Consider the following 16,817-nt stretch of genomic DNA (forward strand, 5'->3'; position numbering starts at 1 on the left):
GTTTATATTTCACCAACAAACTCGAGCAATTCTGTTATTAAAAAATAGATATAAAAAACTGCCTTGTGTGTAATTTAAATGTTTGTACAACTCAGTTTGAGCTATTTGAGTGTTTATTATTAAATATGTTTGATTACTTATTTTCGGTTTCCGGCCAAGTGCATCCTGAATTTTCGGTTTTGGCCCGAAATTATTATTATTATTATTATTTATTATTATTATTTGTTTTATAAATGTCTTTACTGTCAATCTTTTGATCAATCAAAAGAGGGCCTTTGCTGAATAAAAGTGTTAATTTAAAAAAAATATTAAATCTTACTGATTATAGAAAGTGGGAATTCCAGTATGATTCTCAATAGATCCTTGTTACCTTAAAGTTGTTGTCTTAAAGAGATTTTTACCTTATCTGACCCTTAAAATTATAACACAATGTACCGGCTCTCATATTAGCTAAATTGTTTATTTAGGTTGCCTGACAAAAAAATAAAAAATAAAAAATAAATGTATTATAATAATAATAATGCATGCTTCATTGATTTAGGACTAGATTTATGGTTTTGTGGTTAACACTAACATCAAGAACAATTAACTGGCATTGATATCTTACTGAATCTGAGGTGCTGTCCAAACGGTTTCCATCAAATCGCGTTGGCGACTCAAATGACGTTTTCTCACAGACCTTCATTAAAGGTTTAATCTGTTGCCTCTAGAATGTTCTATCGTTGATTAGGTCAGACTCATTCCTGCGTTAAATAAAGCGGCGTTTGTCTCACACGGATGCTCTCTTCGAACTCTCTCCGTCTCTACTGCCCTTTCCTGAGTATTGAACTGGAGCGGCTTCACTTTCCCCAGACAACAATCAGCCTCCTCAGTCAATGACAGTCTCATTGGTCTGAGAGCTGTGAGATTTGAGCGATTCCTTACGTCCGACTGCACCACACACCGCTGCTCTTTTAAATATCACTTCTTTGACCAGTTTCTTGTACATCTTTCTACCAAAATGGTTTTGGTTCTCAATTTGGTGGTTTTGCTGGTTCTTTGGCCTGCATTTCAATTGCCTCTAAACCAATTGATGACAAAACAAGACTGTTAATACATAACTTGCCCACATACGAACACATAAACACACAGAGTAGCGATGATGTACAACTTACACATTTTCAAAATCTACTAGTTGGGAGTTATGAACTATAACTAATTTTACCTGGACGCCTCATATAATTAAGTTGGTTTTGGTTTTGTTTTTTTAATTATTTTTTTATATAGTTTTACTAATATCATATGTTTTCCCAACAAAACTGTTGTTCTGGTACACACTGGTACCAGCTACTGTTATGTTTAGCTTTTACCCACATTGAATGACAATTTAGCATTATTTAATTGCTTTTTACAAACAATGCAGTTCTTCTACGCTGGATCGCTGAGGTTTAAAAACCAAAAAATTCCAAGAAAACATGCTGGATGACTAGTCGATCAGTGTAACCCATCCCAATTCATACGGCCCAGAACTGGTTTCAGATTGGGAACCAGCACTGGCACCCACTCATTGTAAAATAGACTTTAACGCAATCCTTAGTTCGTCTAAACTCCATTTGAATGTAATCAAGAACTGCAGTGGCGGAGCACAAGAGAAATCACTCAGTGAAGTTGCCGTGTCCTCGGCACGAGCGGTTGAAGAGGCTTTTAGAGTAAGTGGCTGGCAGGGATGTGCTGGGAGTTGCCCGTGTTTGATTGCGTAAGGGAGAAAGATGAATGCTAATGTGATTACTGCATCACGGCCGGGCATGAAAATTGATAGGTATGTTTTTTTTGGCAACAAAAATGAATCAGGTATCTATATAAGTAATGAAATAATACGCCTGGAAAATTCCAACAGCTCTTTCTGCAGTTGACAGCGCAGCCTGGACAGTGTGACTTCTTTATTTGTTTTTGTAGAAGATACGTAGCCTCTCATGCTTGTGGTTTAGATCTGCAGTATCTATGGTGAACGTATAAATAAACATGAAGCTTTGCGTCGCAGCTCTCGGACTGAACTGCCCTTCACAGATCCGGGCTGCACTGCTAAACATGCCTCGCAGAACGCTTGTCATTTACAAGCTAGTAAAGGACAACTGGAGCCTTACATAGCAGCTGCACGGTGAACTGGCACGAGGTGGTATTTACGAAGGAGGCTTCCAATGTCTTCCTGTGGAAGAGATGCTCCTCAGATGACTGGACATCTGCCAGAGACATTCTACGCTCCAAATGACCTTATCTGGTTGGAATTAAGAGTCACCTTTAAGGAGGTTGTTTCGTGAAATCCTGAAGGTTGATAGAGAGACAACTGCAAAGCTTGTTCTTTTTTAGCATTTATGCAATGTTTTTTGTCATTTCAATGAACATTTTGGGTTCAGTACAAGTTAACGTCTACAGCATTTATGGTGAAATGTTGACACTCAAAAATATTTTGGCATTTTTTTTGGAGGCATACAGTACAAAAAGTCAGGGTCCCACAAACTGTACTTTTATAATAAAGAAAGAAGTTTCAATAAAAGAAAGTCATGTGGTGCATCCAGAAACATTAAAAGCAGGGAATAATATCATAGAGAAGATCCTTGCAGACCCTCTTGACTGTGTATGAAGTTCAGTAAGTCTCCTAAAATATAAAATAGTTTGACCTTTTTATGACATGGAAAGTTTATCTCTGGTTGTAATGGCCTGTTGCGTTACACCCCAAAACATTAACTTGAATGATGTTTATGAATATATGTTTTCTCTGATTCGGGCATGTGTGTTAGCGATATTTTCAAAAGATACTTTTTTGCTTTATTGTGAACAGAAAATAATTTACAGGTACACCGTATTACATTTATAATGGAAGCATCATAAAATTACCATTTAAATATCAATGTAAATTTTTATATATCACCATTCAAAACAAGATGAGTTTACCAAAAATAATAATAAAATGAGAAATAAGAATGAATAGACAAAGGTAAACACTAAAAAACAGTGAAAAACAGTAAAAAAAATAGCCACTTTTCAAGACTTATGAGAAAGAAAGAAAGAAAGAAAGAAAGAAAGAAAGAAAGAAAGAAAGAAAGAAAGAAAGAAAGAAAGAAAAATAAAGAAATTCTGTCATTATATTTACAACCCCTCATGTCCCTTCAGATCACTGGCTCCATAGACTGTAAGTGCATTAGCATAACTGTGGATTGATGAGCTGAAATTACTGTTAATAAACATTATTATGCCACAAATGCTGTTGAAAGAATTGTATTGAACCCGGAACATTCTTTTAATGATACCCTGCTAATACCTTAAGACTTCATGACTTTGTCTATTGGTAAAGGAAGTCACGCTGAAGTATAGAGACAGAAGCCACTAATGATTTTGTGGTGTTTAGGAGGAAATACAAGCCTGAAAGAACAATGAGTTGGGGAGGGTTGAAACACTCAGATGCAGACCTCAAGAAATAACAAATCGTGGATGGAGCCTGCCGTCCAAATGGCAAACATAATGAGCTACAACGTTGACATCCACATAACTCTGTTGCGTTTGTAATTCTCTCTCAGCACCTCTGCTGCTGTTAGTGGATATCTTCAGTGCATTCCCCTGTAATCCGCTCATGCGGCACGACGGCCAGTGCATTTTCTCATTGGGAGATTGCATGGCGTTGTGTAACACCGATAGCGTTGTTTGGTTGGTAACCACACCTCTGAAAACTGCAGTAACCACCAGATAGGCAAAACCTAATTAGAGACGGTTCATTCCCCACCATGCCAGATGGTAATGGCTGATTTTCCAAAACAGTGAGGCAACTTATAGTTGAGACACTTAAAAAAAAAGAACAGATGGGAGTTATTTATCGCATCCATGTGAGCTTGTTATTGCAGCCAGGAATACAAGGTTATTTTGCAGCCGGCTCTTTATAATTAGTGAGAACACTGACACTTGCGCTAAGGGAGGATCTGTGATGCCAGTTCATTGTGGATGCAGAGATCGGAAACAAGTAGACATTAGAACAATGGTTTAATGCAACCATTTCAGCCAAGCAGAGCACAAGCAAGATCTCAAGTTTCTCCCAGACAGCAATGAAACTCTAGAAGAGCACACAGAGACTGGAAAAGGTCTGTAGTAATGGGACACGTTTCTTTTAGAATTTCAAAAGAAATCTCAAAAATGTCTCGAACAGTGCTCAGGTTTGTTCAGACTACAAAGTTTGCAATCAAAAGGCAGAGCTCTCAAATTTTGCAAATCATCTCAGCTGTCCACATTCATGTTCTTAACAAAAAAACAAAAATGGACTCATTTGTCTGTTTGAATTCATCCTCAGGAATTTCAGGATAACAGTCTGAGACTGACTTAATACTTAAAGGGTTAGTTCACCCAAAAATGAAAATTCTGTCAATAATTACTCACCCTCATGTCCTTCCAAATCCATAAGACTTTTGTTCATCTTTAGAACACAAATGAAGATCTTTTTGATGAAATCTGAGAGATTTCAGTCCCTCCGTTGATACGCAACTGACTCTTTGACCCTTCAAAACGTTCATAAAGAGATCGTAAAACTAATCAAAATGAATTGAGCAGTTTAGTCCAGATTTTCTGAAGAGACACGAACGCTTTATATGATGAACAGTTTGAATTTAGGCTTTTGTTCACATTTGTACATTGATCAGCGAACATAAACAGAAGCTCAACCAAAATTTTGGACTAAACTACTCAATTCATATGTATTAGTTTTCCGATCTCTTTACAAACTTTTTGAAGCACCAAAAGTGGTAGATGCGAAGCTGTCAATGAAGGCAAATACATCTCTCAGATTTCATCAAAAAGATCTTCATTTTTGTTCCGAAGATGAACAAAAGACTTACAAGTTTGGAACGACATGAGGCTGAGTAATTACTGAAAGAATTTTCATTATTGGGTAAACTAACCCTTTAATGAAACCTGAGGGATTTCTGTTCCTCCATTGAAGTCAGTGATCAGTGAACATAAACGGAAGCTCAACTGTGTTTGCGTGACACGAAAACCTAAGTGGTTCACACGTATCAGGCAAGCGCATTTAAGCTTCCACTTACCAGATATGATCTGCTCTATGCATGTGCATTGATCAAAGTTTATGAGTGAATAAAAACCTAAGTTAAATCTGTGACGTCGTACATATAAAGCGACCGTGTCTCTTCAGGAGACTCATCAGAAATCGCTCGATTCATTTGGATTACTTTCACGATGTCTTTATGAACTTTTTGAAGCTTGAATATTTGGCGAAATGGACTTTCAGTAGAGGAACAGAAAATGTCATTGAAAATAGCTGATATAAGTCTTATGGGTTTCAAATTAAATTAGGGTAAGTAAATAATTACAGAATTGTCATTTTTTGGATGGACTGACCCTTTTACTGAGAAGTCTATTGAACTATGAAAGAGGATCGAAAATCGAAACAGTTGGAATTCCCACTGTTTTACCCTGAGATAATTGAATGATTTAGATAATGATTTAAACCCAGTGTACCAACATTGAGAAAATGATTTATGTTGGGATCAGCGGTGTTGTTTTGGTGCAGGTGGTAAGCTGTAATTCCCTGAGGACTGTATCACCTGCTTCACCACGCACGGCGTCGCATCGAAAACTGTTGTCAGGGTGCTGTGCGCCTCCACAGTGGCACCGCCGGCACGTGGAGATGTTAAGGGTGCCGTTATCAATAAATTATAGTGGTATTAAAAGCGCAGAGTTTGACTAGTGTGGAGGCTGCCCCTGTTATGAAACAGGCTTTTAGCATTTTCTCAGGCACTCCGCCTGTCAGCCCAAATCTCGCTCAAGCATCCGAGAGGAAAAGACCTGAGGGGTTGAGGTGGCCGTTTAAGATGAGAAGAGGAGGAGGAGGAGGCAAGGGGTGGGGGGGCTTGTCCCGAGCTTCGTCTTAAAGAGCAGAACGGGGGGGGGACTCATTGTCAGTCGCAGTCAGTCAGGCAGGAGGGTGAGACACTCCGCTCTCATCTCCCCAGATCTCTGTCTCCCTGTAGGTAATTACACCGTTCCGAAGGCTTATCCTGTGTGCCGAGAACAGGAAAGAAATGGAGGACTGGATCAGCTCGCTGAAATCGGTTCAGTCCAGAGAGCATTACGAGGTAAGAGCACAGTTTGAGTCGAGTTGCATCTTGCATTCTCGCATGCATGTTTGTTGTTTTTCAAGCATACTTCTTCGATATGAAGCTTCTCTCCCACATCTCAGGTCATGTGTATTATAAATCTAGCTTTCGTATTTCCTCTTCTCTTCTCAGTTTTAATGAAAAAATGATGTTATCCATTTAAAATAGTTCTGGAAGAAGGGAGTTTTGCTCTATTTGTTTGCTGTTGCTAATTGACTGTGAAAAGCTATGTGGCGGCATTTAACATCTGAAACGGTCGCATGTTGGTCGCATGCCAGTAAATGTTGGTCGCATGCCAGTAAATGAAAGTGCGGACTGCGGCGTTGAGTGTTGATTGTATGCTCACTTTGATATGATATGAAGATGGTTATGTAAGACTCTCAGCCCCCGTGTTCTGCAATACCACACCCAGAACTCCAGCGCTCCACTGGCACCCCCAACTGTGGGCGCAGTCGGCCTCTTAAATCACTGTCCTGTTGCATCAAGGTGCTGCTGGTAGATTCCCGCGCCGGGAGCGCAGATGTTACGGTGGGGGGGGACCGGTTGTCAGGGAGAGCCGTGGTGTGGTGTTGCACGCAGGAGGGTTGCGTCTCGTACACCTGAGGCTAATTTACATGTGCCAGTCTGTGTGTTGCATGTGTGTGTGTGTGAGCTGAAAAGCGTAGTCTCTGTTTTAGGGGCTCTGAAAAAGTCTTATCCTGGCGCTGCCAATTTGTCTTAACTTCTCCTTTGCTAGACGGCACAGTTTAATGTGGAACATTTCTCAGGGATGCACAACTGGTATGCCTGCTCCCACGCTCGCCCCACCTTCTGTAACGTCTGTCGGGACAGCCTCTCAGGGGTCACTTCTCATGGCCTCTCCTGTGAAGGTAAGTGTTTGCCCATCTCTCTCTCGCTCTCTCTCTCTCTCTCTCTCTCTCTCTCTCTCTCTCTCTCTCGTTTCCATTACAGATTTGCGATTTTTTCTAAATGTCGACAAAATCTATTGCGAAATGACGGCGTTTCCATTAACAATGTTATGCGACTAAAACTTAAAATTTTTTATTATTTAGAATTAGAATTAAAAAAACTAGAATTTTTTTTTTCTAAAACAATTTTTTTTTTTCGCGCGATAAGTAAAATCATTCCAAAAACCATGGCAACGGACATTGGTAGGTTTATGTACTATATCCCAGCCACTGCACTAACCATTATTATTAATGGAAGGAGATGGATGTGTATTTTCCAAGCATTAATGGTAAGGAACGACTCTTGTGAGCGGCACATATGAGGCGTTTCTGGGTGTTTCTCCCTCATATCTGCTTCGAGGTCTTGATTGTGGCATTTATTTGAGGTTTAGAATCCAGTATTCCTGTAATTCTTTTGTCTTATATGAATTTAATAAAGAACTCTGTCTCGTATTCTGTCCAAACACACCGCGTCATCTACGTCTGGTGACTGTAAATGCGCAAAAACTGTTTCCATTGCAGTTTTGCTAAATATTTCTTTTTTGAATTGCTTGAAAAACCACCTCATGAGAGCGTAAAAACTTTTTAGCGATAAATGGGAGTTTTTGCGAAATTGACGCGTTTCCATTGACTGTATTTTCAATTCGCAAGTTCAATTTGCGCAATTTGAAGGTTAATGGAAACGCAGCTTCTCTCTCTCTCTCTCTCTCTCTCTCTCTCTCTCTCTCTCTCTCTCTTCTCAAATCCGTATGTCGGATAATCCCTCTTCAGTTATGAAGCTGCTTTGCTCAGCGCGCTGTCCATCCCCAAAGGTGTCATATTTTCATCAAAGCTGCTCAGGGGTGGTCAGGGATGGTTCAGGGTTACATTAGAGTCGGTTACACTGGTCAGAACTACTTAGTGCAGAAGCACAGCTAATTGAGGAGGAGAAGAGATGCGGACGGAAACGCATTTCGATCAATACACTGACGCCGAGTATCTGTCTTTTATTTGTTTAGAATTTGCATTTCAAGGATATTATGTGTTTGCTTCTTATATTAAAATGCACTCCTGCTGAGGTGCTTCCACATCAATCAGAGAAAAACTCTTGTTGCTTCTCTTGTTTGAGATTTAGAGGTATAGAACACTGCCGAACACTCCACCTGTCTACCACTTAAAGTCAACTTCAAACACCAATCACAGCCTATTGTATGTCAGTAATCTGACATGTTTTTGAGTAAAACGTATAGTCGTCAATACAAATGGACTTGTAGAATGAGTCTGGATTTTATCCATCTGGAATTCGGATTTGGATAACTTTGCCTTATGTGATCAAAAAGCATGTTTTTCGATAAATGGCAATTCAAAAATAGCTGTATATTATGATTGAAAAAATTATCAAATTTTATTACAAATGAAACAAATATTATACATTTTTATAAAATATATTATAAATTGTAAAAAATAAAAAAATAAAAATCCATTCCTATATTATATTACATTACATTACTAAAACTAAATAAACTAAAACTACTTTAAAAAAAAAATAGACATTTAAAAAACAAAAACTTTGAACACAACACAACATTGAACATTGATATTATGCACTATTCATTGGTTCATATTATTGGTTTAATTGATTGATTGATTGATTGATTGATTGATTGATATACTGCAACAAGGGGTTCTTATATAGGCTACGTTTACACGTGGCATTTCATTTCACCCCTGACATTTCACCCTCTCCGTTTTCAGAAAAGTGTTTGTTTACACAAACGTGTATATGCCGTCAAGAGCATGCCAAACCTGTAGGTGGCAGTGTAACGAGAAGCTCAAGCCCATGTTAGCCAATCAGAATCCCGAAAATATAGGTCGCACCTTTGACGCAGTGCAAGTTCTGTCGCATACTGTGACGTCGACTGCCTAAAACTCAGTTTTTCTCAGTTTACATGCAAACGTGCAAACAGAGTTTTCCAAAATCTCCACTCTGGCCGGAGTTTTTAGAAAGAATCGTTTTCAGAGGCGAATTCTCCGATTGCGTGTAAACGAGGGGCACAACCGAAGGGAAATGTCTCAGTTTTTCAAAATAACCATGTACGTGTAAACGGGGCCATAGAGTGATCAGTCAAATCTAATTCATGGCTCAGGTGATTGGCTTAAAATTTTATAATACAATTTGACATTTGAGGACAGAAAAAAAAAACTTTTTTGAACCAATAATATATAATATGAACCAATGAATAGTGCATAATATGATCATGAACACAAGTATTAAAAGTTAATCTGTAAAAAGTCAAGTCACTTTTATTTATGTAGTGCTTTATGCAATACAGATCGTTTCAAAGCAGCTTTACAGTGATGATTAGGAAAATGATTAAATGATGCAAACAGAGTTAATTTTGGCTTTAAAGCAGCTCAAACAGTGTCATTGTTCAGCTGAAGTCAGTTCAGTGTTGATTCAGTTCCGTTAAATTAGTTCATTTAATCTATAAAGCAGTTCTGAAGAAAAACAGTGATGTCATCGTCCAGCTCTGTTTAGTTCTCATCCAATAGTGGCAGTGCAGTCAGATCAATAATATTGTTGAATATTAAGTGTCTCCAACTAAGCAAGCCAGAGGCGACAGTGGCAAGGAACCAAAACTCCATCAAGTGACAGAATGGAGAAAGAAACCTTGGGAGAAACCAGGCTCAGTCAGGGGGCCAGTTCTCCTCTGGCCAATGAACGAACACAGTGCCAGTCAGAAATCAGATTGTGGATTGGACACGCCAGTATGGATACAAAAAAAAGAAGAAAAAAAAAGTTTATAAAATATGTTATAATATTGCCAGTTGATATATATATATATATATATATATATATATATTTATTTATTTTTTTTATTATTTTTTTTTTTTTTTATAAACAATCAATCAATTGATGTTAAAGTTTGTGGCTAGTTACTTGTAAACTACCCGCAGAGGAACATGCTGGCAGGTTAAAACAATCACTAAAAATACCTCATCCAGGGCCATGCATTATGCATGCTAATGGTGTGACATCATGTGGAAAGAGAGTGCTAATTACTTTCAGAGATATGCAGATGGTGCTCATTAAACTCGGCTGACTGTCATTGGCTCTCGCAATGCAGGAAGTAAAAATAGTGAGTTGCTCATTCACGCCTCAGTTTTAATGAGAAATTCAAGTGAAACCCACACTGCATTGTGAATAATACAAGCCTCATCATCATAGTCGTCCTAATGTTTCCTAATGCTGATTTTCCACCTAAACATGAAGATGCCATTTAGAATGATAGTTTTCTGGAGTCACTTTGCATTAAGCAAAAGTGGATTTGTGTAGTTGTGCGTGTGGTCGCAGTGGTCTAGAGAGCGATAATTAAGGAGCACTTTCCAGTGCTGTTGTCACGCGCCTGCGTTTCCAGCAAGCGGACTCACTCCTGAGTATTAATTACTGTATGTGTTGCTATAGAAAGATGATCTCATTTCTTTCAACAAACCTCTCATTACTATCTTCAGACCTGAGAGCTGTTTCTGTTCATATGGAAATTGCTTTTGTTTTGGCTGTTAACTTACAATGGCGTTAGAGTGGACTATTGAGTGAACAAGAAACATTATTTATAAAACAGATAAGTCTGGTCCTGGATGCTGATTGGTGGATACAGAACTCTAGCTGTGCTAAAGTGCACAATACAGTAACAGTTATCCCTTGTAATTGGCACGTAGTGACTTCGCTTAATAAAATAATGTTTCAATATTTCCTAATTTTTATTAAGTAGTAATCATTTTATAAAACCAATAAGGCCATGTTAGATTGTAAATATATTCTGCTTTTAAGAAGTTCCGACTTGCAGAAATGTGAGTTTGGTCAGAAACAATAGCCTATGCGTTTGTTAAAGGGGTGGTTGATTATGATTTCACTTTAGTTGGTGTGTAATGTTGCTGTTTGAGCATAAACAACATCTGCAAAGTTACAAAGTTCAAAGCAAAGGGAGATATTTTCTTTTACAGAAATTACTTTTTAAGGACTACAACAAATAGCTGGTAGGGACTACAGGACATTCCTACCGGGTTAGTGACATCACTAACCCTAACATTTACATAAACCCCGCCCCGGGAACATGATTTATAGATTATCATAACAGAAAATGCTATTCTATGACTAGAAGATAGTTAACTCCACATTAGCTGCATAAATTCATCAACTAACCATTCAGAAATGTCCTGTTGTATTCAACGTTGTCACTTCTTCTTGAGTCTCTCCATCTTTGTCCGACTCCGGTTTGAACATAAAATGCTAAAAGTTTGTGAAATATTCAGTGCATGTCTGTGTGAGGTCGTTGAAGCTGCTAAGAACAAGTTGTTGTAGCTCCGCCCTCTTTGCCGGGAGCAGCAGCTCATTTGCATTTAAGGGGACACACACAAAACGGCTTGTTTTTTCTCACCCTCAAAAAGTGACAGTTTTAACATGCTATATAAAAATATCTGTGGGGTATTTTGAGCTAAAACTTCACATACACACACAGGGGACATCAGAGACTTATTTTACATCTTTTGAAAAGGGCATTATACCACCCCTTTAAGCAGTTTCGTATTTCTTCCTGTCTTTTTGGCTTATTAAAAGATAAAGGAAACGTTTTAGTGTTAATGCATCAAAATAAAGAGCAAATGATGCTTTAGGTGTGTTGAAGATTTATGTATTTAACATTCTCACACTGCTGCAGAGAATAATGGGAAATGTAGTTTCTTTATGAACTGGCTAAATTGGTGACAAGTACATTTTTATTAATAGTCAACATTCACAATACAAATTGTGATCATTCCAATATGACTTGAAAACAGCAAAAATAATGGACGATTGTTGTGTATATATATAGTTGTAAGCACGGATCATTACTTAAACATTACTTAATTACTTCTTAAACAGCTTATTGAATTCCTTAGTGTAGTTCATTGGTTCAGAGATATGATGATCTTTATATTCTTGTAAAATCAATACAAGTTTGTACAATTAAATGTCTAGCCCCTTGGTTTCCATGTAAATTTGCGGTGTTGTAGCCAAGACCATTTCATTCAAGTCTGAATCCAGAATAGAAGAGGGTCGAGTCCAAGTCAAGACCTAGATCTGAAGAGGGTCAAGACCGAGACAAGACAGAGATCTGATGAGGGTCAAGACCGAGACAAGACTGAGACCAGAAAAGTTTTTATTCTGATTCAAGACAGTGACCTGAAGATGGTCAAGTCCGAATCAAGACCAAGACCAGAAAAGGGTCAAGTCTGATTCAAGCCCAGAAAAGGGTCAAGTCCGAGTCTAGCAGAGGGTCAAGTCTGAATCAAGACAGAGTCCAAATGTTCCGAGTCCATGAGAAGACCAAGACCGTGGAAATATGGTCTTGGAATCAGACTCTATTTTAGTCTCATGTACTACAAACTCAATCAGGGAGGCCCAACATAGCACTGGACATTAACTTTGAAGCAGGATTACAAAGACCAGAGTTTACTGGTCAGCAGGTTAGCAGCATTTGATTTGATGTGCTGGGGTCCCAATAAGGCTTGACCATCTTTCCCACCATGTTCTGACCAGCTTGGCCAGCATGGGAATTCATGCAAGCTTACACCTGTCTTTTCACCAGGGTTCTTTCTAAGTTGAGAGACTTGAAGTTTAGAACGATCATTGCTGCTCATATTTCACTTTGATTTCCTACAGCAGCCAATCAATAAAGATTGATGTGAGACATGGGCCCCAATAAAAGAGGCAAACTCAATATTTCTCACTCTCTAATATGACAGAGACATCCTGTCCATTAGCAGCGCATCGTAAACAGTCTTACGTTCACTCAGCATTACTGAATTGTCTGTAAATGGTTTGCTAACAGCCCCGAAAATGACATTAGAGTGAGTTATTGGAGATTTGTTTTCAGAGCCATGTGAAATGGTCTGAGCATAGACCAGCTCTGATTACAAGATGAGTGCGGAGCCCAAGCGAGATGAAGCGCTCTCTGATTAGCATTATGAATCTCTGAAGAGGACGTGTGTGCTCTTGTCTTGATGCATTAGATGTGTCTCCTCATTTATTATTGAGAGACGACATTGCAGAAAGTGGAAATTCCCAATGTCGGACATACCGCGAATGTTCGGCTTCCTTTCCAGTAAACAGCCCCCTTCAGCACATATCCACTCCAAATGCTGGAATACTCCAGGGAGGAAACACTTTCTGTAGTGACTATGTGGCGTCCCGGCTGGCAGGGCTTGGCTGGGCTTGGCTGGGCTAAATGCATCTCTGCTCTGGTGTGATTAGCCGTGTCATCACAAATCTGTGTAAATCCAACAGGATATTAGAAGTCCCGGCAGCATATGGAGGCGTAATGCACTCAGACACTGAGATGGACTGATTTAACTGGATTTGAGGCTTTTTCAGGGTCTGAATCTTGGATTCTGGGCGCCAGTCAGCCCTGCTTGTACAGAACAATCCGGATCCTTATTGTGTAGGATGTTTTGTATTTCTGCAACTTGTAGAGACATCTGCACGGATTGCAGCATCTGTGTCAGGAAACAGCTGAGTGTACATTTTAAGTTCGTAGGAATGGAGGTGGTCACGATAATGTGCCAGAGCGTTACATTATGGAGTAGGAAGCCAGCCAGCCAATCAATCAGCCACTTAATTCTCCTTCTGGAAACGACCAGATGAACATTGCTAACTTGATTAGATCTGCAATGCAATTTAATAGAGGAAATCAACAAAGAACTGGAAGCCATTAGCTTATTGGACCTCACCCACACCGCTGGTGAGGACAGTACAGCGCCAGCGTGGTTAGGCCAAAGTTTCCAGAATATAGAAGAAATCGATGCACAATTCAAAGTGCCAATGCTGCACAAATAATGTACCGTATTTTTCGGACTATAAGTCGCTCCGGAGTATAAGTCGCATCAGTCAAAAATGCATCATGAAGAGGAAAAAAACATATATAAGTCGCACTGGACTATAAGTCGCATTTATTTAGAAATTTATTTCACATAATCCAAGACCAAGAACAGACATTTAATATGGAAGGGCAAGTTATTCAACTACACAGTAGCACACAGAACAACAGGCTGAGTAGGTGTCCGGTATGTTAATGCAACACATTAACAGTTATTCAGCTACACAATAGCATAAAGAACATATACCTGGGAGGCTGAATAGGCTAAATTAACATAAGCCAGCGAGTCCAACAAGCAAGTTACCAGTAAACAAGTTCACCAAGCTCCCGCGATCTCATTCCACATCACTGAATCCATTGAATTTTCTTCATCCTTGGTGTCGCTTCTGAACAACTCTGCCATAGAGCGCCCTCTCGCGGCTGTAGACAGTAATGTTTTCATCTCAGTCTGAATTAATTTTGATATATAAGTCGCACCTGACTATAAGTCGCAGGACCAGCCAAACTATGAAAAAAAGTGTGACTTATAGTCCGGAAAATACGGTAACTGGCTTATTTAGTGTATTTAATGTAAGCTACCCACAGGTGAAACAGTTTAGAGGATCATGCATACATAGTGTACAGTAGGCTATGAATTAGTCTTGCCGCGGTAGTCAATGTTACCGGTGTTACACGGTGTTCGGCCATATACAGATTACATTACTTGCCCACTTCGGCATCGCCTCCATTGGTAAAATACTTGATTGTCATAAATATATTAGTTTTTAGCATTTGGTTTTTCAAATACTTCTTCAATGTTCTCCTCAGTTGAGCACTGTATATTGTGCTTTCATTTTAGCTTGATTAAGGAAGCCTTTTTTTGGCATCTTTTATCACCTCATATATCTTTCTGCTGAAATGATAAAACCTTGATTGTCATATAAGCATCTCAAGGTTACTGCTGGCCAGACTTATAACTGGTATTTCTCTCTTGCAGTGTGTAAATTCAAGGCCCACAAAAGATGCGCAGTCAGGGCCACCAACAATTGCAAATGGACAACGTTGGCCTCTATCGGGAAGGACATCATTGAGGATGAGGACGGGGTGAGTCGCGTAAAGCCTGTGGTTCAGTGAGCTAATGAATAACCTTTAAGTGAACAGAAAAAAGTCAGGTATATAAGTCTGGCAGTGTACATTTAAAATATTATTTTTTTTCCTATAGATTGCGATGCCACATCAATGGCTGGAAGGCAACCTGCCCGTCAGTGCCAAGTGTGCCGTTTGCGACAAAACGTGTGGCAGCGTGTTGCGCTTGCAGGACTGGCGTTGTTTGTGGTGCAAAGCTATGGTAAGAACTACATATCCCAGAATGCCTTATAACTTACTACAGAGAGCTTTTGAACTCTAAAAGCTGTCTGTGCTTGGACAGGTGCACACGGCATGCATGGATCTCTACCCCCGCAAATGTCCCCTTGGCCAGTGCAAAGTGTCCATCATCCCCCCTACCGCCCTCAACAGCATTGACTCAGACGGTAAGACTTTACTCTTCACAAGAGCCAGTTCAAGAGTGTATACACATAAATATTTATAAATAATAATTTAATATATTATTTTAAATAATATTATTTATGCTGTAGATATACTTTATTTGACTGATAACGATTAAAATGGTCTCATTGTTTATTCATTTTTTAATTTTTTGACATTAATTATTATTATTATTATTATTATTATTATTATTATTTTGCTTTACTTTTTGGAGGTTATAATCTTAGTAAAATAATCTGTAAAATATATATATATTTTTTTTAAACAGGTTGTTCTGTCCACTTATTATTATTATTATTTTTTTTTTAAGAGAGTGTATCTATTTTTTCAGTAAATGATTTTTTGGACTAGGGTGGAAGTTTTGAGTTATGAAGTGTTCATTATTTTCTTAGTACATGAAAACCTTTTGTTTCAAAAGGTCAGTGTCACTAAAAATGGATGGTTGCCTGCGTTTTTATGCATGGTCACACTCTGGATATAGTGTATGATTATGAATCAGGGTGTGTATGTGTGTGGTCCTGGTAAAACCTATATTATGGGGACAAAATGCCCCTACTAAGATGGTAATATCCAAAATCCTTGGCCTTGTGGGGACATTTTTTGGTCCACATGAGGGGAAAATAGCTTATAAATCATAGTGATGTTTTTTGAAAATGTAAAAATGTAGCAAGTTTTCTGTGATAGGTAGGTTTAGGGGTAGGGGGTAGAATATACAGTTTGTACAGCATGAAAAATCATTATGTATATGGAATGTCCCCATAAAACTTGAAAATGTGTGTGTGTGTGTGAGTGAAGTGGTGGGAGGAGCTCAGGTGGAGGGCTGCTATAGATATAGCGCATTAGCTTTGCTAATTCCCTGGCTGCATGAAGAGCAATATCTTTTTCATTACACCTCTGACATCTTCTGATTTGATCATACAGATAGGATGTTTTTTTTTCCTTTCCTGAGAGACACTTTGTTCCTTTATTTTTCTTTCCATCTCCCCGGCATGTGTCAGGGCGGTGTGGAAAGTCACTTTCCCTCAGAGCATCTATTCCCGACGCATGTAAACATAACCACCTCTGGTGGACCATGTGCTTGGAAAATTCAAGATGAGAGCAAACAAAAGCTTTCTCCCATACCGGCTCTCTCTATCTCTTTCTGCATTATTATCCTGCTGCTGAGGATTCATACCTTGCCTGTTTGCTCAGTCAGCCTGTCTCGGACGGAGCATATGCCACTGATTTCCAGGAAATTGCACATTGCCTTTTATTGACACCTATATGAATGCTATTTAGAGCCACTTCATGCTCAATATCTTGAAGGTTTTAAAAAA

General features: G+C 38.9%; 1 protein-coding gene across 7 annotated transcripts in view; it reads left to right on the forward strand.

Moving 5' to 3' along the window:
• Window positions 1-16,817, forward strand: part of dgkh (diacylglycerol kinase, eta) — a 91,869-nt gene that overhangs the window by 40,255 nt on the left and 34,797 nt on the right. For 6 of the 7 annotated variants that reach the window (XM_084122201.1, XM_084122202.1, XM_084122199.1 and 3 more), the window contains 5 exons: window positions 6,009-6,113; window positions 6,871-7,003; window positions 14,951-15,057; window positions 15,176-15,301; window positions 15,383-15,485. In XM_084122201.1, coding sequence (XP_083978327.1) covers window positions 6,009-6,113; window positions 6,871-7,003; window positions 14,951-15,057; window positions 15,176-15,301; window positions 15,383-15,485 — 574 coding nt within the window. Of the gene's footprint in view, window positions 1-6,008; window positions 6,114-6,870; window positions 7,004-14,950; window positions 15,058-15,175; window positions 15,302-15,382; window positions 15,486-16,817 lie in introns of those variants that run through there. The other variant, XM_084122205.1, reaches the window with a different exon arrangement.

This window comes from Abramis brama, assembly GCF_963993115.1.
Source record: "Abramis brama genome assembly, chromosome: 8".
Taxonomy (NCBI): Eukaryota; Metazoa; Chordata; class Actinopteri; order Cypriniformes; family Leuciscidae; genus Abramis; species Abramis brama.